At 50.6% G+C, this 15,548-nt stretch overlaps 1 protein-coding gene across 1 annotated transcript in view; it reads right to left on the reverse strand.

The window, feature by feature from the left end:
* The window catches only part of SEPTIN9 (septin 9), a gene marked incomplete at both ends in the record, with an annotated part of 129,449 nt that overhangs the window by 97,844 nt on the left and 16,057 nt on the right, over positions 1–15,548 (reverse strand). Inside the window, one exon of the mRNA XM_084273343.1 lies at positions 6,789–6,845. Coding sequence (XP_084129469.1) covers positions 6,789–6,845 — 57 coding nt within the window. The remainder of the gene's footprint in view (positions 1–6,788; positions 6,846–15,548) is intronic.

Consider the following 15,548-nt stretch of genomic DNA (forward strand, 5'->3'; position numbering starts at 1 on the left):
GCACCAGGAGGGCTTCCCCCTGCCCCCAGCCTGCTCCATCAGCTCCAGGCTGGAATCATGTGCCAGCCGCCTCCCAGCACGGCCCTCACAGGACGTGGGCTGGGGCTGGCAGAGGCAATAACCATACTTCAGTCTCCCAGGGCACTGTGATCTCCTCTGAAGGACTGCTGTGGTTTTGCTCCCCCTCCACAGTGAGATGAGACAGAAGCCATATGCCACTGTCCCTCCCCTTCCTGGCTCTGCCAGCTCGGCTCTGCCACAGCTGATGTGAGGGTCCCTCCCAAGGTCACAGGAAGCTTCTCAAGAGATACCTGGGCCCAAGGTGGTAAATACCTCATTTAAGGACTGCTGGTCCAGTCCTGGGGGAGCTGCACTCTGCACCTCTACAGCCCCCATCCTCCAGGAACCCCACAGACCTTATCAGCACATCAACGGCCCACCCCAGTGAGGAAGAGGATTACCTTACAAGAGTCAGCAGCTGAAGCCTCCAAACATCATGGAGCACCAAATCCCCCATCACTCCTGAACTACCAATTAGTATTTCCCTGTCTGGTTTCCTCACACCACAGCCCACGCTGAGAGGTGCTGTACAAAGAACACACCAAAGCACCAACCCACTCACCTGTGATACCCAGTAGCCTCTTGGGACTAAAGGAGACTGGAAACAAATCCTGGGCATGGTAAGGGAACAGGATGAGCCAGGGCTCAGCACATCCCATCGACAGCAAACAGCCCGGGGCACCCATCACTACTCCTTAATCTCTCAGCCCTGCACATGAGCACGGACATCCCCTCGTTGGCTACATAATGCACATCTCTGCTCAGAGCACATGGGAGCCCCACAGGGCTCTCTGGGCACCGTGGTGTCCACGTGCCTGCGTTACACAAGCCCCACGCTCGCGTGTCCGTGCAGGAAACCCAGCACCTGAACCCTTTGAGCATTAACTTCTTGCTGCCTGGAGTCAGGATTTCCTGCAGAGCCACAATGGTGGTGGCTGCTGAAGGGACTGTCCAGGCTGGCTGATGACCAAGCTTCACCCTCCGCTACCTTGCCCTTGTGATGAGAAAGACCAAGAGGACACATGTCAAACGAGGGCTCGTCACTTGGGAGCCCGAGGAGAGTGAGCTGTGCATGTGGACGGGCTTTGGCACAGAGATCTGCACAGCTGGGGTGACCAGTGCAGTGCTGGAAACAAAGGGGAATAGAGGCTGCCCAAAGAAACTCATGACCTCATCTAAGGACACATCCAAGGCAATGAGGCTGCAACCACAGGTCTCTAGTTAACCCTTCTGCAGCCCTACGGAGGGGAAAGGCACAGCCTGTCTTAAAACCATCACACTGCAGAGATGCTGCGCATCCCCCCAGCTTCCAGCTGTCCCAGTATGGCAACGGGAGGCTAAAAGAGGACACAGTAAAGGTTGGGATGCTCTGAAGGTCTGAACCAACGTTCCCAAATTGACAATTGCATGGGGAGGGCTGGGCTGTGGGTCCCCGTGTCCGAGCTGAGGGAGATGCGTGACAGTTCTGGCAGCATTTCCCTGGGGACAAATCTCCAAGTCCCCATGGTTTTTACAGCACTCAGAGCTCAGTTATGTAACAGGAATCAGCCACGCTCGACTGGGGAGCCCCTGGCTTTGGACATGCCTTTTGTTTATTTCCACCATTCTGGTTGACCTGCAACCTCACATGAGCTGATTTCTAAAGTTGTTCCCTTACAGACCCCAGGAGATGGTCCTCAGGGCAAGGTACCAAACCAAGGGATGGAAACAGCAAGGTCAAGCAGCATATCTACCTTTAACTCACCATGTGAATTTGGAGCATCACACATTGCCCACTGAAATTAGATGGGGAAGTGACCATGCCAGTTTAAGCTATGCTCACAGCTACATGTGTTTGGTCCCTCAATCCCCACAGCCACACCACTTTCCCTCTCAGTCCCATGGGTAAGGATCCCCACATTCACCACAGGCAACACAAAGAGCACTGCTTTCTGCTTTCACTTTCCCTGCTGCTCGATTGCCCCAGCTCTGAAATGGGAACATCAATGTAGGGAAAACGTAGGGCCTAACCTGAGGAAAGCAAAACATGGTAAAGACTATCTGTTCTTGTCTTCTTGAAGTTTTCACATAAGACTCTTGTCTCCACTGTTACTAATCCCAGGTACCAGCTCCTGCAGAACTCTGGGGTGTCCTGGGCAGTGTGGCAGCATAGTGCCATCGTGGCAGTGCGGCAGCACAGTGCCATTGTGGCAGTGCAATGCCATCGTGGCCAACAGGCTCCAAAACTCATATCCTGAGCAAAAGCTCATGGATGGTCACCACAAGCAGCACCTTCAAACCATCTCACTCGTCCTGCATCTCCAGCCCACGCTTGTCCAGCTGCCGTGGCTTCTGGCCCCTCTATCCCCATCAACCTAAACATTATGTGAGGGGTTCAAGCTGGTGCAAACAAACATGCCTGGCACGGTGTGTCTCTGCTTCACACCCAAGAGAAGGATTTAGAGTGTACGAGATGAACTGCCCTGATGAAGGTTTCATGACATCAGCGAGTGCCCCTTGTTAATGCGACCCAGAGAGCTGGCCTGGAGCTTCAGGCCTCTCTAAATTATGCCCTGTGCTTCCAAAAAGCACTGAGACAAGTTGTGGTTGATCCCTGGCCAACTGCTGATGATGCAGAAGCGGGGCCGCTTGCGCCCTCGTCTTTTTTGGATGGAAAAGCTGTGCCTGCCCTGGACTGCAGCTGGCCCTGGCAGCCTGCCCCTGCTCCGCTCAGGCTGGCTCCAGGCAGACAAAGGCTGAAACAGGAAAGCTGAGGCACCTGCTCCCCTCCCACCCCTTCGGGACCTCTCCTGAACAAAGCACCTGACTCACAAACCACCCGGTGCAGGGGCAGTTCTGCAGCGCAGCAGCTGGAAGGCATCCTCCTCACACCAACCCCCAACGTGCTGGTGCAGCTAAATCCATAAACTCTACCTCGCTCCGGACCCTCCTGCATTTCCCTGCCAGGGAAGTTCCTTCCTCTTAGCAAAAACCGAACTCTGGGCTGGAAACAAATCAAAGTGCAGAGCACAGCTGGCTGCCCCAGAGCAACACGATGCCGGTTTCTTCCACTCCAACTGCTCTGGGGCTGTTTTCTGGCCAGCTCGGGAACACGCCGCTGCTCAGGATGGCAAATGTCAGCACATATTTCTCTCTTTCAAACTCGCCAGGTACAGCTGTAGGAAAATGAGGTGGGAGGAACTTCCCTGACACACCATTCTCTGCAAAAACACCGCCCCAAGCTACCCACATCACCCGGCGGTGGCATTCTAGGGGCTGGAGTTCTGGTGGAGCCTTTTATGAAGGGCTTCTGCCCACTCCTCCAGTGCCAAGCCCCAGACACCTTCCTTATCCTTCCCAGTCCTCTGGCCAAGGTCCTCCCAGCTCCTGCTGTCAGCCCACACCCCAGGGCAATGCTCCTGTCCACAGCCCTGAGCCCATCACAGAGTGAGGCCTATGTGAGTAGCAACACTGTGGGAAGAGGGAGCCAGTGGTCAGCCCAGCTCCACACATCTCCCATGGAACTGGGCCTGGATTAGCTCAGCACCCCCAGGGTGCACATCAGAAGGAGCTTCTATACTGGTACCTGTGTCCCCACTACAGCCACATCACACCCAAACACTGTCCTAACTCCATGTCTCTCCCTTCCCAGGGCACTCCTCAGGTATGCATGAGGTTAACTCCGCTTTTGCAGCTAAAGAAAAACAAACTGAGACCAAGAGCAGGATTCAAGTCTCCCTGAACATAGCTACCTAAAGACATTGTGGTCCCCATTCCCTATGGAGGTATGGGTTCCTCCAAGGAGCATGTTCTTCCCATTCTAAAGTCAGAGCTCCTGGACACTCTGCAATGGCCCCCAGCTCCCTCCCTTGAGCTGCCCACGAGTCCCAGGCTCACCTAGACTATACAGCAGGCCTGGATGAAATGGAAGATGAAGCTCCAAAGCCCTGGAATTGCTGCTGAGTGATACTGGATGCCAGAGCCACACAAACACTTTCAGAGGGAGAAGGAAAATTGAGAGGAGTCCCAGAATAAAGCATCCAAAAGAGAGGTGGACATCAGATCTCCAGGTTCCTACTGTCACTGCATGTCCCAAGGCAGCACGTGGTCCGTGGGTGTCTGCATAATGATCTACATCCCAGGAGTCAGTGGCTATGGAAATGCATGTCATCCCTTTCTTTGTTTGGGGTGGCAGAGAGCCCAAAGCAACCCCTTCTGCAACGCTTCACTGGCAACCACTGCTCAGTCATCCCAACCCCAATTTATCTTTCACAGGAATAAAAGCTTCTGAGTGCAAGGCCAGATGTGCAGAGGGGAAAATTTGGCCCTGAAACAAGGGGAAATTGAGCTGCATTTATATGGAGCCATAAATATTTACTGCAGTGTCAACCAGAGCACCGAGCTGCTCGTTTGATTTTAACTCGAAAGAAAAATATTAAAAATTAAAAGGCCTCTCACCAGAAACATGGAAAAGTCTATCATTAGAGCTGCAGAAAACAAGCTCCAACAGCCATGCTGTGTCTTTCAATTTGGATCCTCTACAGTCCAGCTGCCTTTGGAGCTGTACCAGTCCCCCTCTCTGTGCTCAGACACATGTATGGAAACAGGCAGTGCCAGGGCTGGGACTGTGAAGATAAACACATGCTTTGGTTCAGAACTGCCCACTGTGGCACAGCTTCACACTGCAGCTCCATCCTTCTGGACTGAATGATAAGAGAATTCCGGAATCTCCTGAGCTGGAAAGAACCCATAATGATCATCAAGCCCAACTCCTGGCCCTACAAGACCCAGCCAAGTCAGAGCAGGGCACTGAGGGCATCATCATCCAGACATTTCCTGATCTCAGCCCAGCTCGGTGCTGTGACCCCTTCCCTGGGGAGCCTGTTCAGTGCCCGACCCCCCTCTCAGTACAGAACCTCTTCTGAACATCCAACCTAAACCTCCCCTGGTGCAGCTTCATGCCATTCCTCAGGTTCTACCATGGAGACATAGCACCCACACTGGCACACCAGCTCCACACTAAATTGTCTCTCATTGCATTTTTCCTGCCATTTGACCTTGGTTTGGGGTGCAGTGCCCCACTCTGACCATATTTACACCTCCCCACAGACACAGCGCAGCATTAGGGCTGCAGACGGCGACTGTGGAGGCTCCACATGCCAAGCAGCATGCCATGTCCCATCACCTTTGTCAGTGCTGTGATGCAAATACCTGTCCCTGTGCTTATCATCAGTGTTTGATGAGGGTCAGGCAGCAGCCCCACTCCCAGGGGGACACACGCTGAACCAGACCTCTGACTGCTCCCATCCCACACGCGCCGATGCCTTGACGCAGCAGAAGGCTCCAGGAAGGCATCCCGAGGGTGGCTTTTCTCCTCCCACCCACACAGAAGGAAAAGCTGAAAATGTCTGTTTTGATAAGGACATCTGGGAGCTGAGACAGGATACAAGGGCTGAGAGGATGAGTTGAAATAGCAAACAGAGCCCAGAGGGAGCAACTGAGGGACAGAGAGACAGTGGGGAAGGCAGCGGGTGAAAGCCCTGAACCAAGGGTGGCCAGAGCTGCCCACGTGTTGAGGAGAGCAGGGTTCTTGGGGGGACAGGCTGATGGCAGCAAGCAGCAGAGACAACTGTCAGCATCCCAGAGAAAGCTAGCAGGCAATGCCAAGGGCAGGTGGTGCACCTCAGAGAAGCAAGTGTGAAGGAAGGTTTCAGTTGCAGCAAAGCACCTGCAAAGAAAGACCAGCGCCTGTGATCACAGAATCCTTTAAGCTGGAACAGACCTTTAAGACTGTCAAGTCCAGCTGATGCACAGGGGGGTTGTACCATGCAGCATCACAGGTCCCTTGGGGCAGGCAGAGCTGGCAAAAGGGGGCATCAATAGGAAAAGCCCAGAAACAGGATGTCTCAGCTTCCTTTTGGGTATTTGAGATGAGGAGAGTGACATTTTCTACTCACAGGGGTTAACTTAGGTCAGACCAGCACACGTAGAGCAGCAGGGACCTGTCCCTGGGCCGACCTGAGCTCTGGCACGCACGAGCTCAAGTGCTCACAAGCACCAAGACCTCTGCTGCTGCTTTCCCCAGGCTGGGAAACACCTTCCAGAAGAAAGAAACCCTCCCACCCGCTTCCCTCTGGATCAGAAACAGCTTCAGACACATTAAGCTGCAATTAGGAGTGTAAATTTAGTCACAAGCACATATAATCCATAAATCTCCACTTCCAATAAAAAATAATAGCCAAGGAGAGTAGGAAAGAGCTGCTAATTACTAAAGCTGTATTTCAACCTCAGGCCATTCCTGCTTTCTGCTGCCCTGTGTCAGACCCCTGGAATTGAGATGGGGCTTTGCAATTATTCTCTCTGGATCTATTATTTAGTAAGTAAGTAATCTTTTATTTTATATTGCTCACTCATTTCACAGTTTTGCAGAGACTTTTTTATAACATAAATACCTTGCTCTCTTGTATATATACAAATATATATAAATAAATATAAATCTAAGTAAATATAAACATATATAAATATACATACACACACACACTGCTCACTCTCTCCAGCATTGAGAGCTCTGCATTTCAAACCAGCTTTGCCTTTCAAACCACAGCCATGGCCAGGAGGCAGGAGATAGATGGGGTTTCTGAGAGTCAGCTCTTGCACCCCCTCTCTTTTTTTTTTTTCATTTTAAATTTTAGTTTATTTTTTTTTAATTGGATGAGGAAGTTTCAAAGGGAGAAATTCATGTAACTTACTGGGACTAGTCTGGTCACTGGGTCTCTGAAGTCTCCCGCTGGAGATCCGGGTGATTCCTAAAGCAAGAAGAAGGTTTGAATTGGCCAAAGGAGTTTGTGTGAACACAGTATACGTGAAACAGTCTCCCCACTATGACTCTACATCTGGAGAGGCACATTTTCTGTCAGGAACCCACTATGCACGATCATCTCTGCGATCAAAGGATCATTATATGTTATTTTAAACAGAAAAACACCTGAGGGGAGACCTCCACCTCTCCCTGAGGATGTCAAACATTGTTATTCAAACATATCAAACCCACAAATGTATTTAAGGTTTCCAGACACACCAGAGAACTTCAGGAATCACTACGTGGGACACGCACCTTCACCTCTTGCTCCAGGATATTTTATCCCATTAACAAATGCAGCACTTACAGACATGTTTCCTTGCTGAGAGAGGAAAGCACAGGGATTTTTAAGGACCAGCAAAGAGGTTCCTGCAAGGAAACCACTTTCCCTGAGGTGTTTGGCCTCTCCAGCCAGCTCAGCCTCAGGGACAGGAGTGGTTCCTGCCTTCAGCATCTCAGGAAAACAAAGGGTGATGTTCTGGCATCCTGGGAGCACATTGTATAGAAGATCCCTGTCATGGGGATAGGCTGGAACACAGGGGGCATCCTGTGTTCTGGGCAGATGCTGAGCCAGATGTTGGGATTGTTCTGCTCCATCTTTTAAAATGCAGAAGTGTTTCTCATACACATTGGGAGAGCACACTGCTGATTCACAGGCACTGTGCTGGAGAGATACAGGGACAGCTCAACCCACCATACATCATAAATATACTTTGAGAGGCAGAACCTGGACACACCTCCATTCCCATACCTATTTAAGAAGGTAACTGGCACCCCCCAGATGCCACCTGCCTCCCAGACTCCAGGCAAGACAGCAGGACCTGCTGGCTATGACAACGCTTCTCATCCATCAGCATCCCAGCTGCCTACTTGTAAAGTGGCAGTTGCCATGGTGCTGGTTTCCCAGCTGTGCTGAACCACTCAGCAAGAACCAGAACTCACCATAACAAGCCTCTGGTTAAAACCTCACCATACACACAGACTGCCTGTTGGTTAGTGCCTCAGTTTCCCTTTTCTTAGCATAACAACAGCAGACACAATAAATAGAGTGAACCACCTTATGTGGGATGTTGTAACTCTGAAAGTACCCCAAATGAGATGATGTGCCAATACTGGAATGCCCAGAAGCTCTTCAGTCTCTGGTGGGCCCTGAGAGAGGAACCATCTCATGCTGGAGCTGCTGAGCTCCAGAACAGAGGCAAAGAGGCTCCTCAGCCCAATACAAACCCTGGCTGAGCAAACCAGTACTTTGAATTGGGAGCTCTGTCTTGCAAACAGGTAAGAAACTCCCAGATTTCTGGGGTGCTGTTTGTAATGATGACATTTAAACTCCCTTCTCACCATCTACCAGCTCTGCTGCACAATAAGCAAAGGGATTAAACCAGTATTCGTTTAATTAAACCGCTATCAATTTAGGCTGCAGAACATCCCTAAACTGTGACTTGTAACACAGCCACAACCTTATAAACTGTCAGCTGGAAGAGTGCATCCAAAAAGAAGAAAGAGAAAACATACTAAAGCCCAGAAAGCCTTTCTACCAGTGAGCCCTGGGCTGGAGGCAGGGAAGGGAAAAGAGCTGCCTGGCAGCTCAACATGGAAAAAGTGTCTCACTTTCAGAAACCTCTGCTTATATATATATATGTATCTGCATATGTATGTGCATTTTCCCCCTCCCTTTCTGATATAAAAAGCCTCTGTGCCTACATCATCCTGTGGGCCAGCTGCAGGACCGGTCCCAGAGAAGCCCAACCACAGCAGCACAGGGTGAACCCCTGCCCTGCACCACCTGGTACTGCTCCCCACTCAGACCTGCCCCCCCCCCCCCCCCCCAACAGCCAGAACCAGAGCTGGGACTGTCTCCCCACAGGCGCGAACACCCCAACTGCCTCCAGGAGCTGCAACGGAGCAGTCCAGTGCTACACACATCACCCAGCACACCGTTTCCACCACTGACAGTGAGAGAGGGGATGATGTTTCTGAGCTTGTGCACTATAACCACAAAGACTAAAAACCCTTTAATCTATAGAATTTTTTTTTCTATGAAACTCAAGTCCTTGATTTTTAATTTTTTCCCTTAATTATTTTTCCCCCCTCTAAATGTCTGCTGTTTCTCTGGACACTAGAGAGAATGAAAAGACATTATTTCCTTGGCTGAGTTTTAAATAGCACTTCTTCAGACAAGCTGTAAGAGCATTCGAGCCCTGGCTAGGCTCCTCACTGTGCATGAACCCCTCTGCTCCACAAGCAGGCAAGGTGCAGCATGGAAATCTTCTGTAATTGCTCTAAAAAAGGGATAAACACATGCCTTATGGGTGGCATGCTGAAGAACACAGAGATGCAGCCACGCTGAGCTAGTTAAATACATCTTTCACAGTGACAGAGCCCTGGGACAGGCTGCTCAGGGGGTGTGGAGTCTCCTTCTCTTGGAGATATCCATGATCCATCAGGACACTGACCTGTGCAACCTGTCCTAGGGAGCTGCTTTGGCAGGGGTGATGGGCCTGATGGTCTCTGGAGGTCCCTTCCAACCCCTACAATTCTGTTATCCCTTTATAAGGCTTCATCCAGTCTGCAGCAGAGCAGGACGGAAGCAGAGCAAGGAGCTTACAAGCTTGGACAGGATCACACAGAGGAAACAGGCTTTACTCCTTTCAGCAACGACTCCAGTGGAAAAACCACAACAGGGACTTGGAGCATCCTTGTGGCACGGCCATCAGAGCATCCACATCCTGGCTGAGCCTCCACCTTTCATGCAAACATTTCTGAGATGGGTTTATCCACCATCTCTGGGGCTCTGTAATTGCTACCCACACCCTTTCAAACAAGTAAACCTGGAGCTGGACAGGCTAATTAGTTTGATCTGATTGGAGGCAGCAGAGGAGGAAACCTGCCTGAGAGCTGTACCTTCAACCTCTGTCAACAACATTAATAATACATAATGATACTGTTAATCCTCTTGTGACAAAAGGGAACATAAGGAGGAAACAAGCACTTTGTATGGGCTGTCCAGCACCTCCACAGCAAATCTGGAAAGAGGAGCAAGCGTTACAGAGCCCCAGCCAAGCTTGTGATGCTCCACTGCCCCTCCGCCGAGGGAGGATCCAGACTGACTCCTGGAAAGCAGATAAACAGCAGGGAAAGCTGGCAGCCTGGCAAGACACAAGGATCTGTCCAAAAACACACAAATAATGAGAAAGCAACAGCTAAAAATATGCTGCTCTGAACAGGCTGCCAGGAAGCCAGCGATGTGGGAAGGACCGGAGAGCATCGGCACGCTGAGCGCGTTCTGGGGTTACCTCTATTTATAGCGTGGAAGCAGCAGGCTGAGCCCTGGGTTGGGGCTGGGAAATGAAAATCAAAGGTTTCCAGCCCAGACACAGTGTCTGTGAGTCTTCCCTCTTAACACGGTTCAAATCCCCCCCAGGCCACGCTGGACGGTTATTGCTGGACTAAGAAGCATAATGAAACATGCTTTATTTAGCTGAAATTAGGAATGCTTCCCTGCTTCCCCAGTGGAATGGCTGCAAACTGGAGAGTCCAAGAGTGAACATCAGCCAGCCCAGGAACGGCTCGTTCAGCGCAGCGGATGTGCTGCAGCGGGACAGAGCGGTGACGTTCACAGGGTATCCTCACCTCAGCTCAGGGGCTGAGGGGGGTTTTCACCTCGTTTTATTATCAAGGACTAGTTCCCTCTGGATGGCCAGCCTGGGACTGTATGGCAGAGGTGCTGGAGCAGCTCCCCTATGAAAAGAGGCTGAGGGAGCTGGGCTGGTACAGCTTGGAGAAGAGAAGGCTGTGGGGGGACCTCATTGCAGCCTTCCAGTCCCTGAAGGGAGCAGAGGAACAGGAGGGGAATCAGCTTGTTAAAGGGCAGAGACTGGCAGGACAAGGGGGATGGAGTGAAGCTGGAGGAGGGAAGGGGGAGAGGAGATATTAGGGAGAAGTTCTTTCCAGAGAGAGTGGTGAGGGGCTGGAACAGGCTGCCCAGAGAAGGGGTGGGTGCCCCATCCCTGGGGGTGTTCAAGGCCAGGTTAGATGGGACCCTGGGCAACCTTGTGTAGCTCCAGGCCTGGAGGTTGGTGTCCCTGCCTGTGGCAGGGGGGTTGGAGCTCTGTGATCCTTGGGGTCCCTCCCAACCCAGACCAGTCTGGGATTCTATGACACTGGTCTTCACTGGGGTCTCCTACGCGTCTGCTGCAGCAACAGTCACTTCAACAGGGTTGTGTCAGTGCAAGTGAGACCTCAGCCAGGCTCAGGTTTGGATCACTCCTTCCAGAACATCTCAGGCTTCCTGCAGCCGCTAATATACCACAGCATGGCTATGAAACATCCCAGTACTGAAACAGAGGCATTTCATAGACACTTGTCCTCACGCAGGCATGGAGAAGGACACCAGGGACACTGAATCCAACCTGTCAGGAGAAACTGTCCTCACTGTGGTGTGACTTTTCTGGTCGGCTTTGGTGAATCTGGACCTCGTGCTAATAAGGGGACAAGCTGTTCAACTCCAACACAGTCAACACGTATGTTCTCCAAAGCACATTGAAGTTCTTGCATGATACTCCCCAAACTTTTTATGCATGCATGTAACAGTAACAAGACAGGCCACTGGAGATTTATTTCCCCCTCACAGTGGGATCCATGCCCTTACACTCATACAGTGTCAAAATCAAAAGAACAAACGAGCAATTTCCATTATCAAGAGAACCCACAGGGTGAGGACAAACAGTGGAGGATGTAACCCAGGAACTCGCTCTCTCCACATGCTCCAGTAAAAACAAGACACAAACAAACACACCAACCCAAACACAGGTCATGTCAGAAAGGGATGGGCCAAACCCAGCAGGAGCCATCCCACACCATGCTGCAGTCAGCAAAGCAGCACCAGCTCATCTGACCCTTGCTGCTGTTAAATGTAGTTACCAGTGGGTCTGAGATCAGCTAATGCAGCTTCCTTCTTCACCCAGCACGAACACAGCAGGGTGTCCAGACAGTTCTTGAGATGTGTCTCCATCCAAGACTAGTTTGTTCCTACAAACATTTCCTCACTCCTGGCTCCCCAGGGCTTTCTCCTGAGCCTACAGATCTGGTCCAAGTCACAGAGCCAGCTCTAGATGCCACCAGCCTTGGCAGCAGTGTGGAGGTAGACCCCCCAACAGAACTCTTCAGAGGTGTCTCCAGCACCCACACAGCACCAGCAGTTTAGAGCTGGCTCTGTCCAGGGCAGGATCTGCACCAGGCTGTGCACTGAGAGGCATCCCATCGTACTCCTGCTGGTCCATCCTGCCCTTTGCCATGTCCTCAGGCCACCCTACTGTCGGCTGGGGAGGAGATGCCAGCACAGATGTCACCTCACCAGCCCTGCAGTGGATACAGATTCACAGGTACCAGCACAGAGGCTGGGACAGAGTTTTCTCCTCCCTTCTCAGATGTGCATCTCCATCACAGCACGGGGTGTGCAACCTATCTCATTGTACCTACCCAGACAGCAGGCAAGAGAATTGCCTTCCCTGGTGACTGTGTTTCATTCTGCTTCACAGAGACCAGTTCCTAAAGCTCCTTAGATAAGTTGGAGAAGACTTCACCACTAAGGAGGCCTGGAGCTGTTAGCAGAGGCAGGATAAACCACGTGTGCTCTGATCCAGCCACCACCTCGGTGGCTTCTCCAACATACCAGACCAGCTGCTGGGCAACAACCTGCAAAGTTAATGCTGACACAGGACATCACCTTCAGAGGCAGAGCTCTGCTGATGGAGCTGTGGGTGTCACTGCAGACAGCTGGGGACAGAGAGGCTCTAGAGGAGTAAAAGACTACAAGGGAGAGACATCTGCTTGGAGAGTAGCAAAGGAAGAAGCTTCTATTGCTTCAAGCTGGACTCCAATGAACCACACAATTACAACTTCACTTCTATTAACTTGAAATCCACTTGCAACATTAACCTCAAAAGGAGTATGTTTTAAAAAAAAAAAAAGAGGGAGAAAAATTCCTGTTCATTTCCAGCACTAATCAGAACCAGGCTCTGAAGAATACAAGACACTTTTCCAGATTCTGTGTAACAGAGACTCTTTCCAAAGAAGCTGAGCATAGCTAGAAAAAAAACCAACCCACCAACCTTCAGCCCTTGTGCATGGTTTCATTCTGGACTAAGGATTTCTGGCAGCAAAGTGAGCTTTTGCTGGGATGGAGGGGATGCCTCAAGGGATGCTGATTACAGATTCAGGTGGACGGCTACATTCTCCCACACAGCCACTACCACATGGGTGCACCAACAAGCTGTGTGCATCTAGGTTGAAGACTAAGCCTAGACCACGCAGCCTAAAACACCACAAGCCATTTCACTTAGGCAGGAGCTGACTGTCATCATGCTGGGGCCAGACACCACTCATCAGCACAGCACCATTAGTGGAGCCATGAGCTCCAGGGTGGGTAACAGGTAACCCTTGAGGGAAGCACAGGATAATTGGTATATATATTGGTATATATACTCCTGCAGTGCTGTATTACTGGCAGGTGCCAAACACATTCTAACACTGAAAAAACTGCTCCAAAAGCTCACACTAACACTGAGAGGCACAAGAATTAAGCCTCAGTTTTTCCAGCATTGGAAGGGCTTCCCCAAGGCCAGCAGAGGCCTGTCCAGAGCTCTGAGCCACAGCAAAGCACTAGGTTAGGCACAAAGAGCAGTGGTAGCAGATGAGAAGAGATCCAGCACTTTAACCTTGGCTCAAGTTCAGGCTTTAATTCAATATTTTAATTTAAATTAAACCACATTAACTCTTAGGAAATGGAGTGATGCATCCACAGGGCTCAAGGCCAGCAAACTGCCCTGGCTGACCTGCATCACACCCCCAGCACACGGTCCTACCAGTCATCCTGATTCGAGCTCAATGTCAAGATTAAAACCCTGGAGTGACCCCAAGTGCTTTGGCAGGCACCTCAGGAGTTAAACCAGCCTTCAAACAGCAGAGAGGCCGTGGCTCTTCCCCACACTTTTCTTCTGAGCTAACTCAATCCTCAGATACTCAATAGAAATAAGGGGATCATTTCATCACTCCCTGTGATGGGCTGTACTTTACTGCCCACAAAATCCTTGCAGCTGATAGTCATTCAGAGATATGCTGGACAACCATGAAAGCAATTAGCCCAGGCAGCTTTTTCATATGAAAAAGCATGTTAGTCATCATCTGTGATCCTTCTGGTTAGAGCCTTTCAGTAATCTGCCCAGGCAGCGGGGAAGATGCCACGTCACCACACTGACACATCAGATGAGTTGTACAAATGTGTATTTATAAAGCAAGTATCCCCACAAATGGAAAGGGACTGGAAAAACAGGCTGTTCATATGTCAGTTTTGGTGGTTTATGCAATTCTTTTAGTTAGCAGCAGGAGAGGAGAGAAAAGAGTTTGCAGAGGAACAGAAAATTGTTCTTGTCAAGCTACGTGGACTGGGAATGGACCTGGTAACTGCTGGCATGTCTAAAATCACTTCCAGTTCAGTGCTGAAGCTAAGCAGGCTTCCAAAGAAATCTTGTCCCTCTAAATTCACCCTGTCTTCACCAGTCCTTAGCTTCTGAAATCCAAGAGGGAGAAGCCACAGGACCTGAGAGCTACAGCGGTGTTCTCATGGCACTTTCACTACACAAGGAGGTTTTGCAAAGCCATGGTGAGAGCAGCTTGGACCTGGTCCCATTTATTCTGTAGAACCTGCAGCATCCCAGCAAAGATGGGAAGGAGGGAAGGCATCTGAACTCGTCCAGAGCTTCAGCCTTGCTCAAAGAAGGAAATAATCAAACTCTTACATTAACCAGCTGCCAGGAGAGCTCCAGCCAGTTAGAAATGTGTCAGTTAATCATTAACATTAATAGCACAAGAGTTCCCAGGAGCCTGAATGGACGAGGGATGAGGCTTAGCACGCAGAGCACGATGCAAATGCAAAGAACAAACCAAACTATCCCTGTTCCTCTTCTGCCTCCCAAACCCCTTCTGACATTTACAGCACCCAGGCACACAAGCACACCTAATGTTCTCAGGTTCATCCAGCAGCGGCCATGGATTAATTGGGGAAAACCACTGTCAGATTTGAAGGAGGAGAAAGGAATTTTAAACTGTGATGTGTTATTTCCATATGGATCCAGTCCTCCCCAGACAGCCCACAGCTCTCCTCCCCACAGAGCTGTAACTCTGACCATGCAGGAGAACTCCTGGTGCAAACCACCCAGGCCAGCAGCTGGCACTCTGCTGCGCCTCGATGCTGCACACAGCCTCAGTGCACTAAGCAGCAGCAGCAGCATTAAAAAAAGCAAATTAATCACCCTTACTTAGATTTTAAATCGATTTTTTTGCCACCTTTGTGTAATCTCAGTGCAACTGAATTCTATTTTTCAGCCCAGCATTAGGCCAGTGAGTGCTCACTGCTTCCTGCTCTTGTTTCAGACACCCAGAACCCCCAAACGTGTGTTTCAGAGGGTTCCCCCTGCCACAAACATCACTGGGTCTCTCACTGGAGCCCTGTAAGCCTGGGGCTGCCATCAGGATGTAATACAGACCCCTTCTATTTGCCAGGCTCCCAAAAGCAAATGTTGATTTTTCCCAGAGAGGGATGGGGGTGTATAAAGAAGAGCTGAGAACAAAGAGCAGGCAGCTCACTACC

The sequence above is a fragment of the Gallinula chloropus genome (genome assembly GCF_964237585.1).
Source record: "Gallinula chloropus genome assembly, chromosome: 20".
In the NCBI taxonomy this organism is placed as follows: domain Eukaryota; kingdom Metazoa; phylum Chordata; class Aves; order Gruiformes; family Rallidae; genus Gallinula; species Gallinula chloropus.